The sequence below is a fragment of the Lactuca virosa genome, chromosome 7 (assembly GCF_052849685.1).
Source record: "Lactuca virosa cultivar CGN04683 chromosome 7, Lactuca_virosa_CGN04683_v6, whole genome shotgun sequence".
Taxonomy (NCBI): Eukaryota; Viridiplantae; Streptophyta; class Magnoliopsida; order Asterales; family Asteraceae; genus Lactuca; species Lactuca virosa.
The window spans coordinates 42,398,980-42,415,073 of record NC_136432.1 but is presented as its reverse complement, the minus strand read 5'-3'; the positions used below and the strand labels follow the sequence as shown (position 1 = coordinate 42,415,073).

The 16,094-nt window shown below is 36.0% G+C and overlaps 1 protein-coding gene and 1 long non-coding RNA gene across 2 annotated transcripts; one reads left to right on the top strand and one right to left on the bottom strand.

Annotated features, from left to right (window-relative positions):
- Window positions 1-4,918: 4,918 nt before the first annotated feature.
- LOC145125644 (uncharacterized) lies at window positions 4,919-6,666 on the bottom strand. Its single transcript, XR_013716090.1, has 3 exons — window positions 6,554-6,666; window positions 5,601-5,719; window positions 4,919-5,177 (listed from the first exon to the last, which is right to left on the bottom strand). It is a non-coding gene; the product is annotated as an uncharacterized LOC145125644 (long non-coding RNA).
- On the top strand, window positions 6,557-16,011 carry LOC145125643 (homeobox-1). The gene is made up of 18 exons (XM_079061072.1): window positions 6,557-7,014; window positions 7,271-7,762; window positions 8,385-8,467; window positions 8,568-8,852; window positions 9,182-9,274; window positions 9,709-10,096; window positions 10,310-10,416; window positions 10,787-10,873; window positions 10,961-11,113; window positions 11,365-11,520; window positions 11,944-12,153; window positions 12,246-12,606; window positions 13,164-13,348; window positions 13,425-13,877; window positions 13,967-14,509; window positions 14,614-14,718; window positions 14,822-15,082; window positions 15,179-16,011. The coding sequence occupies exons 1-18, from the start codon at window positions 6,891-6,893 to the stop codon at window positions 15,845-15,847; spliced, it is 4,755 nt and encodes a 1,584-aa protein (XP_078917198.1). The 5' UTR covers window positions 6,557-6,890; the 3' UTR covers window positions 15,848-16,011.
- The last annotated feature ends 83 nt before the right edge of the window (window positions 16,012-16,094 follow it).

Below are 16,094 nucleotides of genomic sequence, written 5' to 3'. Positions count from 1 at the left end.
GAGGAGCTCAGTCAGACTCACATCACTTTCCATATTTCGTAGCTCTGAAAGTGCGTATTGGATGTGGATGCAATGGTTTCCTTGGATGATATTCAGGTCGATGAGCACCTGAACTATGTTGAGAGGCCGATAACTATTTTAGAAAGAAAAATAAATGTCTAGCGCAATAAGGAGATACCTTTCGTAAAGGTACGATGGCAGCATCGGAGAGGCTCCGAGTGGACCTGGGCGCTGGAGGCTAAGATGCGGGAGTATTATCCTGATTTATTCGGCAGACTACGAGGACGAATTCTAGATCAAGTGGGGGAGAATTGTAACATACCGATGATAAGGTACTTCAAATTTCAACCCTTTAATTCATTATATTCCATTTGGTCCCAAAGTTCAAGAATTGTATGCAAAAATGGCCTTAATGGCATTTTAGTAATTTAAGGCTTTAGAGTACGCCATGCGTACATGGTGTACGATGAGCGTACTAGGGCGCACCCTAGTACACTGGGAGTACATCATTGTACGCTGGGAACACTTCCTAAATGGGGAAACCCTAATTTTTAGGGTTTGGCTAGTAATTAAGCATACTTATGGCCTCATTTCACTTCACCTAAACAACCTCCACCCTTTCATTCGTGTTTGAAGCCCTAGTTTTCCTTGGGAAGCCATTTCTAGCCTAAAAGTGGGTGTTTATGTGCTTAGAAGGAGAAGGAAGAAGCGCAGATCATCTTTGGAGAGTGAAGCACTTCGGATCTAGGATTTACTCTTCATTTGCTACCATTCTAAGGTAAAAAGCTTGCAACTTTACCTTTGAATCATATAGATCTAGATATCGGTGTTTTAGTGAAGTTTTTTGGTCCCAAATGTCTTATATTGAGCATGTCATGTTCTTGATGAGTTGAGTTGTCCTTTCAGGCCCTAGGAGGGGTCCTAAGCCATAAAAATGAAGTCCCAATGGTTAGTTTTACTCCATGCATCTTGTAGAAGGTATTAATGGATTAAGACCTTTAGTTAAGCACTTGTTGGGCATGTAAAGTCATATAGTTGGAAACTTTATGACTCTAAAGGGTATTTGAGCCTTGGATCTGAAATATAGACATAAGTGTTTAAGCCATTAACCACTTATTGAGTTTTGAAGCATTCGAGAGTACGCCCAGCAAACTCGTTTTACTCCCCGCGTATGAGGTCAACCACCCCGATGGTGGTCAGCTGCGAGGGTTTGGAGTACGCTCAACGTACCTCATGAGTACGCCCCACGTACGCACCCTGAGTTGGCTCGGTTGAGTTAACTGAGTTGGGTTACCTCGGCTGGGTTGACTCGGTTGACCTTATGGTTTTGACCAGGTTTGACCTAGAGGGTATTTTGGGTATTTTGAGATGTTGATGGAAATTGGTCATTGGTGGGAATAGGTACCAGTTAGAGAGTTGAGATTCGGAGTCGGGTACCTCATTAGTTTTTTTTTTTTTTTCAGTTTGTGAGGTGAGTTTTCATCACTATACTTATGGGTCTAAGGCACCAAGGCCGACCCATTGGTTTGATATCCTGAGATTCACTAATATGTTGAGTATGTAATAGATATGAATGTTTGTGCTAGTTATTGATATGCTAGTCTGGTAGATCTGTATGACTACCTGTGATTCCGTTGCATGATTATCTTTATATGCTTATTATCTGTTATATGTTGACATATTATGGTGGGTTGAGGTTGTATTGCTCTGTGCGGTAGCCAAGAAACCCCGCAACATTCCAGATATGAGTTGAGGGATGAGTAGGGCATGCCAAACCTATATTGAGGGCTCATAATCATTCCAGATACGAGCTGAGGACCGAGCGGTATGCCAGACTCGTACTGAGGGCTTGACAATATTTCAGTCTGATGACTGATCTAGTCTAGGAGCAATCCAGATATAAGCTGTGGGCCTGAGGGCAAGCCAGACTTATGTTGTGGGCTCATGGGTAATCCAGTCTTTTAGCTGTGGACCCATTACATGCTGTTATTGTATATATGTTATGTGGTTATGTGTTGGTACTTTGGGGGAACTCACTAAGCTTTGGATTACAATTTAGTTTATTGTATCAGGTACTTCGGATGATCGTGGGGAGGCGAAGGCGTGACCGTGCACATCCTCTTGTTTATGGTTTTATGATTATGGGATACTCTGATTGTTTTTGGAAAAATGTTTTGAAAACTATGATTTGTAAACAATTTGTGAAATTGGGTTGATTTTAAAAGTTTAAATTATCTTGATTTTTATGAGTGTTACATAGTTGTAGGGGGTGAAATAGACCTATACTGGTTAAAAGATATCAAAGGACACGGAAGGGACTCAGGGATTCGGAAGGGACTCATGGAGTCGGAAGGGACTTAGGGGTGAAATAGACCCATTACACGCTTTAGTATGATTATGTATGGTATGCGGTATTTTGGGGAAACTCACTAAGATTTGTGCTTACGGTTTATGTTTAAATGTTTTTTCAGGTACTTCCGGTTCAAAAGGGAAGGGCCCGACATGATCGCATCGCATCCACCTGTGTTTGACATTTTATGATTTCGGGATTGTACTCTGATAAGTGTTTTTATACTATGACATACTTGATGGTTTGGTTGATTTTAAACAAAATTTTTACTTAGTATTTTTGGGATGTTACAGCGTGCATGGGGCGATGTTACTGGATAGCCACATAAGCTATCTCATGACGCATTGCACCCACAACGTCTTCTCTAATTGATTTGTTTCATAATCAATCAAATTTTGGTATAGTTATGTCTATAACGAGTCCCAACCTAAAAAACATGACAATTGATAGCATGTGTCCGCGTCAGTAGATTAATATTAAACTGGTGTTATCGATTTCATGTCCATTCGATCAAAAGCAACTGCCAACCCCGTTCCTAATGTTTGCCTGCGCTTATAATTACCATATATATATATATATATATATATATATATATATATATATATATACACACACACACACACACACAAGAAAATAATTATAACTATGAGTTTGTAAACCACATTTTGCACACAAGTAAAAATGAATTCAAAGCAATCAAAAAAAGCCTACTAAGTGGACTCGATGTGTATATTCCTTAAGTTACACGGTGTGGATTCGACAACATGATCGGTGAGCTTGGCGCACACCGGGCCGAGTACTCGGCAGCCGAGTTTGGGAAATTAATTCTGACCAATGGGTGGTTGGAACGACTACTTTTTCATTTAATATTTAAAAAAAATCCTATAAATACTATCACCTTACCCATTTATCTCATCAAAAACATTCTACAACTCAAATATTTTCTCTCAAAATGTCTTCTTCATCATCTTCATCGGGCATGTTTGATGCCTTGTTTGAAACGACCACATAGGTCATTCAGGAGGTGGAACAAAAGATCGAAGAACTACGACAACAAAATGCGGAGAATGCACGCCGGAGGAAGAGAAGATACATACAAAGATGTCGTGAGGTGGCTAATGAACGACTCATACATGATTACTTTGTCGAGGACGCCACGTTTCAAGGATATTTTTTTCGTCGCCGGTTCCATATGTATAAAGCTCTGTTTTTGCGTATCGTCAATGACACGATAACGTGTCTATTTTTTCAGCAAAAACGGGATGCTAGAGGTACAGTTGGTTTTACTCCTATACAAAAATTCGCCACTGCACTTCGTCAGTTAGCGTATGCCACTTTCTCCGATGCACTATATGAGAATCTTAGGATGTCCGGACGTACTGCACGAATTAGCCTTCACACATTTTGCATGTATGTCATGAGATTATATGGTCCACGATATATGTGCAAACTTATTTGTAGTGACATCTAACAGTTGTATGCTCATCATTCAAGTGTACACGAATTTCCTGGAATGTTGGGAAGCCTAGATTGCCTCCAGTGGGCATGGGGTTGTTGTCCGAATGCCCATAAAGGGCAATACACTCGAGGCGATCATGGTTATCCAGCCGTTATACTTGAAGCGGTGGCCTCACATGATTTGTGGACACATTATTTAGCTCTGTTGGCTCCCTCAATGACATTAATGTTCTTAACATGTCTCAGTTATTTGACGACATGTATAACGGGACTCCACCATACTTCCTTTCAAGTAGCTGGAACATCGTACATGAACGGGTATGATCTTGTCGACATGATCTATCCGAAGCATGCTTGTTTTGTGAAGTTATTGTCTTGTCCAAATGATCGTAAGTTTAAGAAAGCTCAAGAGAAGGCAAGAAAGGATGTTGAATGAGCATTTTGGGCTTTGAAAAAACGTTGGCATATTCTTAAATATTCCGTGCCTTATTTGGAGGAGAAGAAAATGCGTGAGGTGATGTATATTTATATCATATTGCATAATATGATTCTTGAAGACGAAGGAAATGCAATATGCGAGTATAACGAAAACGAGATTGTTCCACCGACACAAGCTTTTGAAGTTGGAAACGCGGAGTACCTAGCGAGGAGGACAATAATTAATGATGTTGAGACGCATCATGTTCTTCGTAGGGACTTGACGAAACATATTTGAAACATTGACCACATCGATCTTAATGCGGAACCGATCGACGATTTGGAATGTCAATTTTCCGATGGAGATATCCTTTAGGTCTATCTAGGTTTGCTAATTTTAGTTTCTATGTTTTTTTTTATTTTATTTTAAATCCTAAGTTTATTTATTTATTTATTTATTTTTGTGTGTGTGTTTTTGTTGTATTTTTCTTTGAATTTTATTGAAATTGTAGTCTTAAATTAAGTTAGTTAAATTGATTATTTTTAATATAAATTAATTTAAAAAAAAGATGGCAAATGTAACAACAACCAGGGGCGAAGCCAAATTTTTTTTTTAGGGTGTTCCTCATAAATTATCAAACATCCTAACATATATAAATTACAACATCCACAAAAACATATATCTTGATTAGCAACATCTACAAACATATATAAATTACAAATTTACTAAGGTCGTCGACGAGTTTTCATTTTATCAAACATATTGTTGATATCTTGATTAGCAACATCCGCAAAAACCTCTTTTTCAATATAAGTAACCAAGTTATCATTCATCCATTGATCTCCATTTTATTGCGTATCCTATTCTTCACAATCCTCATAGCGGAAAACGATCTCTCAACTGTTGCTGATGAATCCGTAAGTTTTCTCTTTGTTAAATATTTTTCCATGCCTGTTAAATGATAAGTAATCAATAAATAATTAGCATTGATTCTTATAATATACACAATAATAAATAATAAACACTGCTCTTTAAAGTAAACAGAAAACAAAAAGAGAAGATGGGGTTGGATAGAAAAGAAAGATATTAGAGTAAATAATAAACATTGCTTTTTGATGTTTCTGTTAGTTCTGTATGCTTGCAGAATGAAAAGAAAGATATAAATAATATGTATATTGAATAGAAAATAAGGCTCTCATTTTCTCCTTTTATTACTATTTAACTAATATACACATGTGTTATGACCGACATATCAATTATGGAGTTTCACACATGGCTTATATAAAACAAAATATAATAATAATCGGTAAACATATACCCTGCTACCTACGTCCCTAATTTTTATTAATAATACAAATTATTAAGATCAATAACCTGATTGCTTGCTGCCTTGCTCCGATCTCCAACTCTTGCTGCCGGTGCAAACTTCAATTAAGCGATTAGAACGAGGACGATGCCAGAACTCTTCCACGCTCCACCCTTCTGATTTGGCGCTGATTTGAAAAAAGGGGATTATGGGTTTCCGATTAATTAATTTGGTATCAAAAGGTGGCCTGGGCTAGTAACAAAAAAAAATCATAATTTCAGGGTGGACTTGAGCTCACTCTGGTTCTAACGTTGACAACAACACAATGAAAATGAGAAGTGTGACAAATATGATATGATGTGACGCTGATGTCGACCGTAGCAATATGAACCGTGGTAAGTATGACATAATACCACCAAACTTATATAGACGTGAAGGTGCAGACGAATAAAACATATCAAAAGAGGTAAAATGATCAATTTTTTTTAATAGATTGAAAATAAAATACTATTTGATTAAAAATTTGAGCGAAATAGAGCTTTTTCTTGATGGGCCTTGTAGCCCAAACCTCTGCAATTGTGAAGAACAGGAAAAAACTAAAAAGAGGGAAAAACACATCGACGAACCCGATGAATTGCCTAAAAAGATTCCGAAGCAATCTAACAAAAGATTTACATAAGTCGTACCCAAAACCCAGGAACCAGTAAAAGAAACTATAAATTGATTTTGATTTTACCAAAACCTAAATATAGGAATGTTTCCATAAAAAAGAAGAGTGTGAATTAAAAACAAAAAAAAGTCAAAATTCCCAAAATTCAACTGCTTTTTTCGTCTCTCAGATCAAAAACAAGTGAAATAGCTTGATAATATCATCATCATCGAATCCAAGAACGTGTTTGAGTTTAAATAGAATTCAATTTCCAAAATTTTGTACAAATAAAGAAAAAGAAACCCCAAAAATTAAATCTTTAATAAGCAAAAACAAACAATATGAAAAGATTAATCAGATCAGAAAACAAACCAAGAGGGACGACTCCAACTATTCTTGTTGTTCTTTCCTTGTTCCTTTGGAATTGTAATAATATCATTATCACATCCTCTTTTCTTGATTTTATTTTCGACTCTCTCTCAACAATTCCTTCTTTCTCTTTCTCTCTCTCTACGTATTTGCCTTTAATATTATTAGCTTCATATTTTGTGATTTCCCGAACGAAATTCCCTTTTGGGTTTCTTTGTTTTGACGATAGGTATTTGAAAGTTGAAATCTTTATGTCGGTTTTCGTCTGGGAACCCTAGTTTTTTTTTGTGCGTGTAAAAATCTAGGGTTTCGTTCATACTTCCAATTTTCGACCTCTTCAATGGAGACTGGTTCGGAAGGAGAAAGCAATCGCAACATCAATGGTCAATCTGATGGATCCAAGAAACCTAAACGCCAGATGAAGACGCCTTTCCAACTCGGAATGCTCGAAAAAACCTATGCGTGTATGTACTCATCTTTTTCTTCATGTTTCAATTGCTTTATTCGTTTTCCGATTCAAATTCTTATAATTTCTGTGCTTATTTCGTTCTAGATTCGATAAATATCATGTTAGTTTCTCCATGGCTATTCACCACACTTCATTGAGATGCATTTTCATGTTGTTATAACTTCAAACTCCAATTATCATTTGTTTTTTTCTGCAAATTATGTTACTAGAGCTTATTTCATATCATGGTTATTGACTTCAATCTTTTGCAGTGGAGATGTATCCATCAGAGGCCACAAGGGCAAAACTGTCCGAAACTTTAGGGCTAACCGACCGCCAGTTGCAAATGTGGTTCTGCCACCGCCGGTTGAAAGACAAGAAAGAAGGGACTGTAAAACGGGCGGGAGGTGATGGTGGTGAGTCTTTGAAACCTTCCAAACAAGAATTGGTGGTGGTTAGTGGTGGTGGTGGTGGTGGAGGTGGTGGTGGGAGTGACCATGGTTCACGGTCTCGGTCACACCGTGAGTCATGGTCGCGGTCTCGGTCGGCATCAGGGTCGGAATCGGAATCGGAATCGGATTCCAATCGGTTTAAGGAACCATTGGTTCATAGCAGGGCGTATGAGGTGACACAAAAGAAGATGATGTTGAGAAGAGTAATTGAATGTGTTGAGGTTCAATTAGGTGAGCCATTGAGGGAAGATGGACCAATTCTTGGAATGGAGTTTGAAGAGCTTCCACCTGGAGCATTTGGGACACCCATAGGTATTTTATAATTTATGTTTATAAAAAGAAATAATGTCTATAAAAAAATGCCTTTTTGTACTTGAAGATATGATGTATTATGCTATTGTGAATGGTGGTGTATGCGAGTTTTCATCGTGTTCTCAAACTTCTCATGTTGTTTTTTGCTAATTTTATGGAGTGAATGTAGTTTTTCTTTGTATTGTAGTGTATTCCATGAATCTTTTTAGTGTTTTGTAGTGTAAGCATATAAAAAGTTGATAGAATGAATGCATATTTTCGTATTATAGTGCATATCATGAATCTATGTAGTGTTTTGTAGGGTGAAAATAATGAAAAATCGATAAAGTGAATGCAAAGCTTTGTATTATGATTAGAACATGAGTATGGCAATTTACAATGTAGGGGTAAAACCGTAAAATCCTTTAGTTCTAAAGTGTAAAAAGTTACCCCGATAACACCTCATTCTTGTATTTTTCTAATGTATTGTAGTTTGTATGCTTTTGTTGGATGACATATTCTTATTATGTTACTATGCTCTCATGACCTATGGTTTATTTACTCTTTAGTTTAGATTTATTGCTTGTTAATTATCGATAATTCTACTAATTTATATATAATTTTTTTTTTTCGTTTTTGACAGTTGCAAAAAAACATCATGGACAAACAAACAGACATTCATATGATGGAAATTTATTTGACCAATCCGATCCTCGGTCAATCAAAGTAAGTCCTCTACTTTTACTACAGACATTTTTTCTTCTTTATTATCAAAAATATTGGAAAATTTAAAATTCTTGTGATAAAAAATGGTAATTTTTTGTAGACTGAGGTGGGTGGTGTTCGTGAGCCTGTGGGCCCTAATATTAAACATGAACCATATGGAGGTGTTTCTAGGTTATATGATTCACCAATTGGTTACTCAAGTGACCAAAGATTAGTTGTTCAAAATGGACAAATGCCACATACTTCTTATGTTTCTCAAGGACAATTGAAGGGTGTTAGTTTGATGACACAAAAAGGGGAAATGACACATTTATCCTCACCTACAAAAGATAATGATTTCATTCAACCAAATGAAGAAGTTATGCAAATGTGGAGGAAACGCAAGGTATGTGTATGTGTCAATGTAGTTTTTGGGATCTTTTCATAAATTAAAAGTGGAGAGAATGGATAGATTTGGAAAGAAAAGGAGAAAACATAAAAGTTTTTGTGTTCTTTAGTTGATGAGAGAAAAGAGAGGAACCTAAGGGAAAGTTTTGGCTATCTTTCTCTTCAACTTTTTTAAGACAAAACTACCCTCGACTCAAGAACATGAAATATACATAATACTTGTCATGTTCTTTTTCTTTCTTTCAAAGTACATTGTCTTAATAAGAAAAAAGATTCAAAGTACGTTGCTATTTCTTGTTGTATATTGATCTATGTTTGCTCTTGTAGAGTGATGATGCTGTTGGTGGAAGGGAAGGTCAACAATCTAATGAAAAGAGGATGCGAAAAGAGCTTGAGAAGCAAGATTTGATGAGGCGAAAGGTACAAGTATCTTTGGGGGTGTTTGGATGTGAGTTTTGAAAGTGATTATGTGATACTAAATAAGTAGAATCAAATAATCAACAGTAATAAAACTAAAACATTTGCAAAAGATAGTGTTTGGTTGTGTTTTTGGCTTTTTGCTGCTTGAAGTTAATCGAGTTTTTACCAAATATTGAAGGAAAAAAAAACTAGATAAAAGGGATAAATGTTAGAAATAGCAATAATCCACTTCCATATATTTGTATACTATAGCATCTACTTTCATTTCTTTCAAAGTTCTTTTTATCATAGTTGTGAAAATTTCTATGAACCCTAAATAATCAAACACTAAATCTTGATTATTACATCCAAACACCCTGTTAGAATTATTAATATTGTTTTAGGGACTTGTAAATTGTAATAGAGTCTTATATTTTTACAATTTCTTGTATTAGAGAGAAGAGCAAATGAAGAAAGAAATGGAGAAACAAGATCGTGAGAGGCGAAAGGAAGAAGAGAGAATGATGCGTGAAAAACAAAGACAAGAGGAAAGATTTCAACGTGAAGAAAAGCGTGAAATGGAAAGGAGAGAGAAGTTTTTACAAAAGGAATCTTTGAAAGCAGAAAGAAGAAGACAAAAAGAAGAGCTTCGAAAAGAAAGAGAAGCAATAAAACTCAAAGCTGCCATTGAAAAGGCAGCAGCAAGAAAAATTGCTAAAGAATCAATGGAGTTAATTGAAGATGAGAGGTTGGAATTGTTGGAATTGGCTGCTTCTAGCAAAGGGTTGACTTCAATAGTTTCACTTGATTATGAAACTTCACAAAATCTTGATTCTTTTCGAGGTATATATTTTCTTACAACTTTGCTTAATGCTTATTATATAAAATATAAACACCATTGTCTTATTGATGACATTAGTTTTGGTGTACATGGTTGTGTCTATAGTGTAAAAAAGTAAAACATAAAAAGTTGTTATACACACATACCCCACAAGTTTTTCCTTGAAGAAATAATTTTTTCTTTTCTCCTACTTAATTAAGTTTCATCCTTTTCAGATCTCTTATGTGTATTCCCACCAAAGTCTGTGCAAGTGAGATTAAAAAGGCCATTTTCAATTCATCCATGGATTGATTCAGAAGAAAATGTTGGAAATCTTCTTATGGTAGGTCCATAATTTGCATTTCTTTTGTTACTTTAAAATTTGATTTCATTATAGTTGTTGATAATAGCAACATTACCTTATTTTTATAACCAAAAATTTACTTACATTATCTACCAATATGGATAATGCATTTTATTTGTTACATATTGTTCTCATCACTAAAAAAAATGTAGGTACATTACTATTTTGAGTAAGGAATTGTAGTTATGTTGGTTTGTATGTTTAAAGAAATGTCAACATGTTGTTATTATCAATATACATACATTGCTAATATGCTATTATGGGTAAAGAAATGCATGTTGATTGTATTTCCTGCAATCTACCCTTTAAAAAGAGAAATATACCCCTAAATGTTAGCTTTTTATTCCAGGTTTGGAGATTTTGTATGACATTTACCGATGTTCTTGGTCTTTGGCCTTTTACCCTTGATGAGTTTGTTCAAGCTCTTCATGATTACGTGAGTTTCACAAGAATAATCTTTAATTTTCTTCCTTTTCTATTTGTGAGACCCTTTAAATAACTTTTTTTTTTTTTGAGTTATCAGGATTCAAGATTATTAGGAGAGGTTCACATTGCTCTGTTGAAGCTGATCATAAGAGATATTGAAGATGTTGCAAGGACACCCTCTGGTGGGCCCGGAACAAATCAATACACGGTTGCCAATCCTGAAGGTGGTCATCCTCAAATTGTTGAAGGGGTAATTTTCTATAAAATCCATTTATATTTATTCATTTTCTTACCTATGTGTATAAGAAGAGATTTGGAAGAAAAATGCTATATAATTGGGTAGAATTTAAAAAAAAGTTGGAAGTACTATGTTACTTATAATATAAAAAAATGAAAGTAAGATGCTATAATGAACATATAAATGAAAGTTATATTGATATTTCTTGTATTTAACATTTTTTTTTTGTAATATGGTTGTTGACAAATGGTGTGTTTTACTAGGCATATATGTGGGGCTTTGACATACGCAACTGGCTTAAACATTTAAACCCGCTGACGTGGCCTGAAGTACTTAGACAATTTGCTTTATCAGCAGGCTTTGGGCCCCACTTGAAAAAAGATAAAGGAAAACGTTCAGGCTTGACTGAAAATGATGAGGTGCATACATGTTCTTTAATTTGATCTTTTTGTTTGTGGTGTAAATTTGTGGATTGTGTATGAAAAAACTAAGACTATTAAGTAGTATTTGGTACGATGGAATCCGCAAAGGAATGGAATGGTTGATTCCATTGGTATGAAAAAAAAGGACCATTCTTGAAGTAATGTGATTCCTTCCCTTTTCTTATTATGAAATGGAATGAAAAAATTCAATATAAACCATTTTTTGTTTATGTAACTATTTGATGATAAATCGTCTTCAAAATTTTTACACGTAAGTCGATTATGAAAACTATTCTATTTACTTGCTTATTCCATTTCCATTACCCTGTCCATTCCATTCCATTCTTTCATCATTCCATTCCCTTCCATGATTCCATCCAACCAAACAGTCCCTAACTAGTATTTGATTTTGTTGTGCAGAGTAAAGGCAATGAGGATGTAATTACAATGCTAAGAAACGGTTCAGCTGCTGAAAATGCATTTACATTAATGCAAGAAAAAGGTGTTTCTCTTCAAAGAAAGTCAAGGCATCGTTTGACTCCTGGAACAGTCAAATTCGCCGCCTATCATGTTCTTTGTCTTGAGGGACCCACAGGCCTAAACGTATTAGAACTCGCTGAAAAAATTCAGGTTTTTTTTTTTTTTTTTTTTTTTAATAAACTTTAGATTTTACCAACTCCCCTTTTTGTTTCCTTATTCTTATGCTTTCTTTCTTTTTGAAGAAAACTGGACTTCGTGATCTTACAACAAGCAAGACACCCGATGCTTCAATCTCTGTTGCATTATCGCGGGACCCGATTTTGTTTGAAAGAATCGCGCCTTCAACATATTGTGTAAGGCCTGCATTTAGGAAGGATCCTGCAGATGCTGAGGAAGTGATTTCATCTGCTAAAGAGAAGATACAAAGTTATGCAAATGGAATTTTGGCTGGAGTTAATGCTGAAGATGTTGAGAAAGATGAAGATTATGAATGTGATGTTGCTGAGGGGACTGAAATCGATGATTTTGGTGCTTCATCTACTATTGAAGAAGTTAAGACAGAAGAGGTTGATGTAGATATAAAGCAAGAATATGAAAATACCGGTGAGTTTTGATCCTTCAAGGCTGCGTTTTAAGCTTTTTCTAGGGATGTTTTCGATGATTAGGACGAGAAGGGTATTTTCGTCTTTTGCACATACGAGAGATCGAGAGCAAGTCCATGTCTTGCCATGTTCCACCTTTCTGGATGGGATAAAAATTGTAATTTTTGTCTCATTGATATCAGTCTGAGTCCCAGTCCAATGCAAGCCAAACACATGTTTTATTCTGTCCTGTGTTGTGTTACAAATGGGCCCGTAGGGCCCATTTGTTATACAGGACAAAACACGCCCCTGTATGTGTTTGACATGTATTGGACTGGGACTGAGACTGATGTCAATGAGACAAAAATTACAATTTTTGTCCCCATCCAAAAAAGGTGGAACAAGGCGGGACATGGACTTGCTCTCGATCTCTCGTGTGTGTAAAAGACGTAAATGCCCTTCTCATCCTGATCATCGAAAATAGCCCTAGAAAGCTTCTACATATAGTTGTATAGGGAGTTACTCCAATTTTATGGTTTGTTGAATTAGAAATGATTTTATAACTGTTTACTTTTAAAGGTATTGGTGCGAGTAGTATCAATCAAGGAAGTAGTGAAGTTGATGAAAGAATATCAGGAGAAGCATGGGTTCAAGGGCTTACTGAAGGAGAATATTCGGATCTTTGTGTGGAGGATCGACTCAGTGCTCTTGTTGCTTTAATTGGTATCGCAAATGAAGGAAACATTATCCGCGTAGTTCTTGAGGTATTTATAAAAAAAAAATCAAAATTTAAAAAGTTTTTGTTTATATTTTGTCATCTTATATACGACCCTTGTACAGGATCGCTTAGATGCTGCAACTGCTGTGAGAAAGCAAATGTGGACAGAAGCACAACTCGATAAAAAACGCATGAAAGAAGAATTCATATCCAAATTTCAAGATTCTTCCTTAATGGAAGGTGGTCAAAGCCCGTTGATGCCCACCATTGACAATAAAGTCAATGAAGGGATACTACAAACGGGTCAAGATAGTTCCGTGGGTCAACCCACGGGTCAAAATCAAATTCATAATAACGGATATAACACAGCTGAAAGATCAAGGTTGCAATTGAAGGCTTTTATAGGTCATAAAGCAGAAGAAATGTATATGTATAGATCTTTACCCTTGGGTCAAGATAGAAGGCGAAACCGTTATTGGCAATTTGTTGCATCTACTTCTAGTAATGATCCAGGATCCGGAAGGATATTTGTGGAATTACAAAATGGTTGTTGGAGACTAATCGATTCAGAAGAGGTAATAAACTTTATAAATTATTTAATTGTTTTGAAGAAAATGTTAAGAGTTATTTTAGGGTGTTTATTCAATCTTTCTTCTTGATGCAGGCGTTTGATGCTCTTTTGACATCATTGGACACACGTGGGACCCGTGAATCCCATTTACATGTAATGCTACAAAAAATCGAAACATCATTCAAAGAAAACATCAAAAGAAACATCAATTTCCCCAAAAACACAAACCGAAATGTCTCGATTTCTGATTCAACCGAACAATCACCTTCTTTCCACATTGAGCTTGGAAGGAATGAATTTGAGAAAAAGAATGCAATGAAAAGGTATCAAGATCTTGAGACATGGATGTGGAAAGAATGTTTGTATTCATCAAATTTATCTTCAATGACACATGGGAAACAAAGATGCGTTCCTTTACATGGAGTTTGTGATTTTTGCCATGCGTGTTATTGCTTCGAGAATGTGAATTGTCCTATTTGCCCCCGGTGTTGTAGGCCGTTTAGTACGTTTGGGGGTAAATTGAGTTACCCTGAAGAAATTCGGGAAAATGTTGGTGATTTTAACGATTTGTGTGATTGGGATGTTAATGATCCGTTGAGGATCCGATTGATTAAGTCTTTATTAACTTTCTTGGAGGTATGAATATAATATGATTACATACAGAGATTATTATTTTATATTTTGTATTGTATTATCATCAAGTCTTGTTTGACCTTTTTTTTTTTAATTTATAATTGCAGGCTTCGGTTCCTTTTGAGGCATTGCAATCTTCTTGGATGGATAATAATAGGAATGCATGGGGTTCAAAGTTGCATTGTTCTTTGTCACCTTCAGATCTTCTTCAGGTAATTTTGTTTTTTCTTGTTAAGTGTTGTCTGGATAAGGGCAAATTTGTAAAATATCAGGACTTACTTAATAGTTAATAACATGAATTAAATTTGGTTGCAGATTGTTACATGGTTTGAAAGTGTGATAAAGCGGGACCACCTGTCATTAAACTTTGAGACAACAGAGGAGATTCTTGGAACCTCCGGTGTACCGGAAAAGGCTGTTTCCGGCACCGGTTCAGTCCCGGTCCTTCCGTGGGTCCCACAAACAACAGCTGCTGTGACTTTAAGGCTTTTAGAGCTTGATGCCTCAATTTCCTACACCCCTGAACAAAAAGCTGAACTCCATTTGGTAGATGAATCAAACGATGTCTTAATGGAGGTATGTATCACTTTCTATTAAGTTTTTCTTGTAATTTACCCAAAAGAAACAATATTATTGTATGAAATTCCGGATTTAACCTTGTTTCTCTAACAGAAAGCACCATTGAAGTTCACGTTCTTGAAGAACATCGGGAAAACGGTATCAGAAACGGAGCACGGAAAACCGATAAAACCGCCTCGTGGCGGCGTTGGTGGACGGAACCGTGGCGGCAAGTGGCGGCAACGGGCGGCAGGTGGAGGTTCAATAGCAGCCTCCGGCAGCCGGCAAAACTTCAGAGACAGTGCCACAATGAGTCAAGTCATGAAGCAACAAGCACATGGAAGAGGCCGGAGAACAATCCGGCGAAAAAGAATAGAAAAAACCATTGAAGAAGAAGAAGAAGAAGAACCAATGAGAAATTTTGAAAATGAAGAGTGGGTTAATGAACCTGTTGATAAAATGGAAACGGATGATGCTGTGAATTTTCATATCAGTGAAGATGAAGAAGATGAAGATGAAAGTGAAGATGAAGGAGATGATGGTGATGAACATCGGGTGGAGTTTGAAATGATGGGGAATGAGGAAAGTTTAGGGTATGGAGTTGCAAATAATGAAAGTAGATGGGCAGAAGTGGAAATGAGCGAAGATGAAGGGTTTAAAGGTGTTGAAGAAGAAGAAGAAGATGATGAGATTATGAATGATGATTACGTAGATGGGGATGATGGAAGGAATTTTAAGGTTGAGGATTCGGATTCTTTTGGTTCGGGGGATTTTAGTGATTGAAGCCCATAAAATATATATCATTTTTGAAGGTAGCATATGATTTTAAATTCGTTCTTCTTTTTTTGTGGTTTTTTTAGTTGTTATACAGCAGCATATATATAACTAGTCCATGTTTTCTTTTGCAAAATCAATCACGTAGGAAGCAAAATAAAAGCGATTTGTAATTGTGGTTTTCTTGTTGTACTTTTTGTTCTTGTGTATGATGGTGTCTTGTATTAGCCTATACAAGTCAAAACCCTCAAGTCCA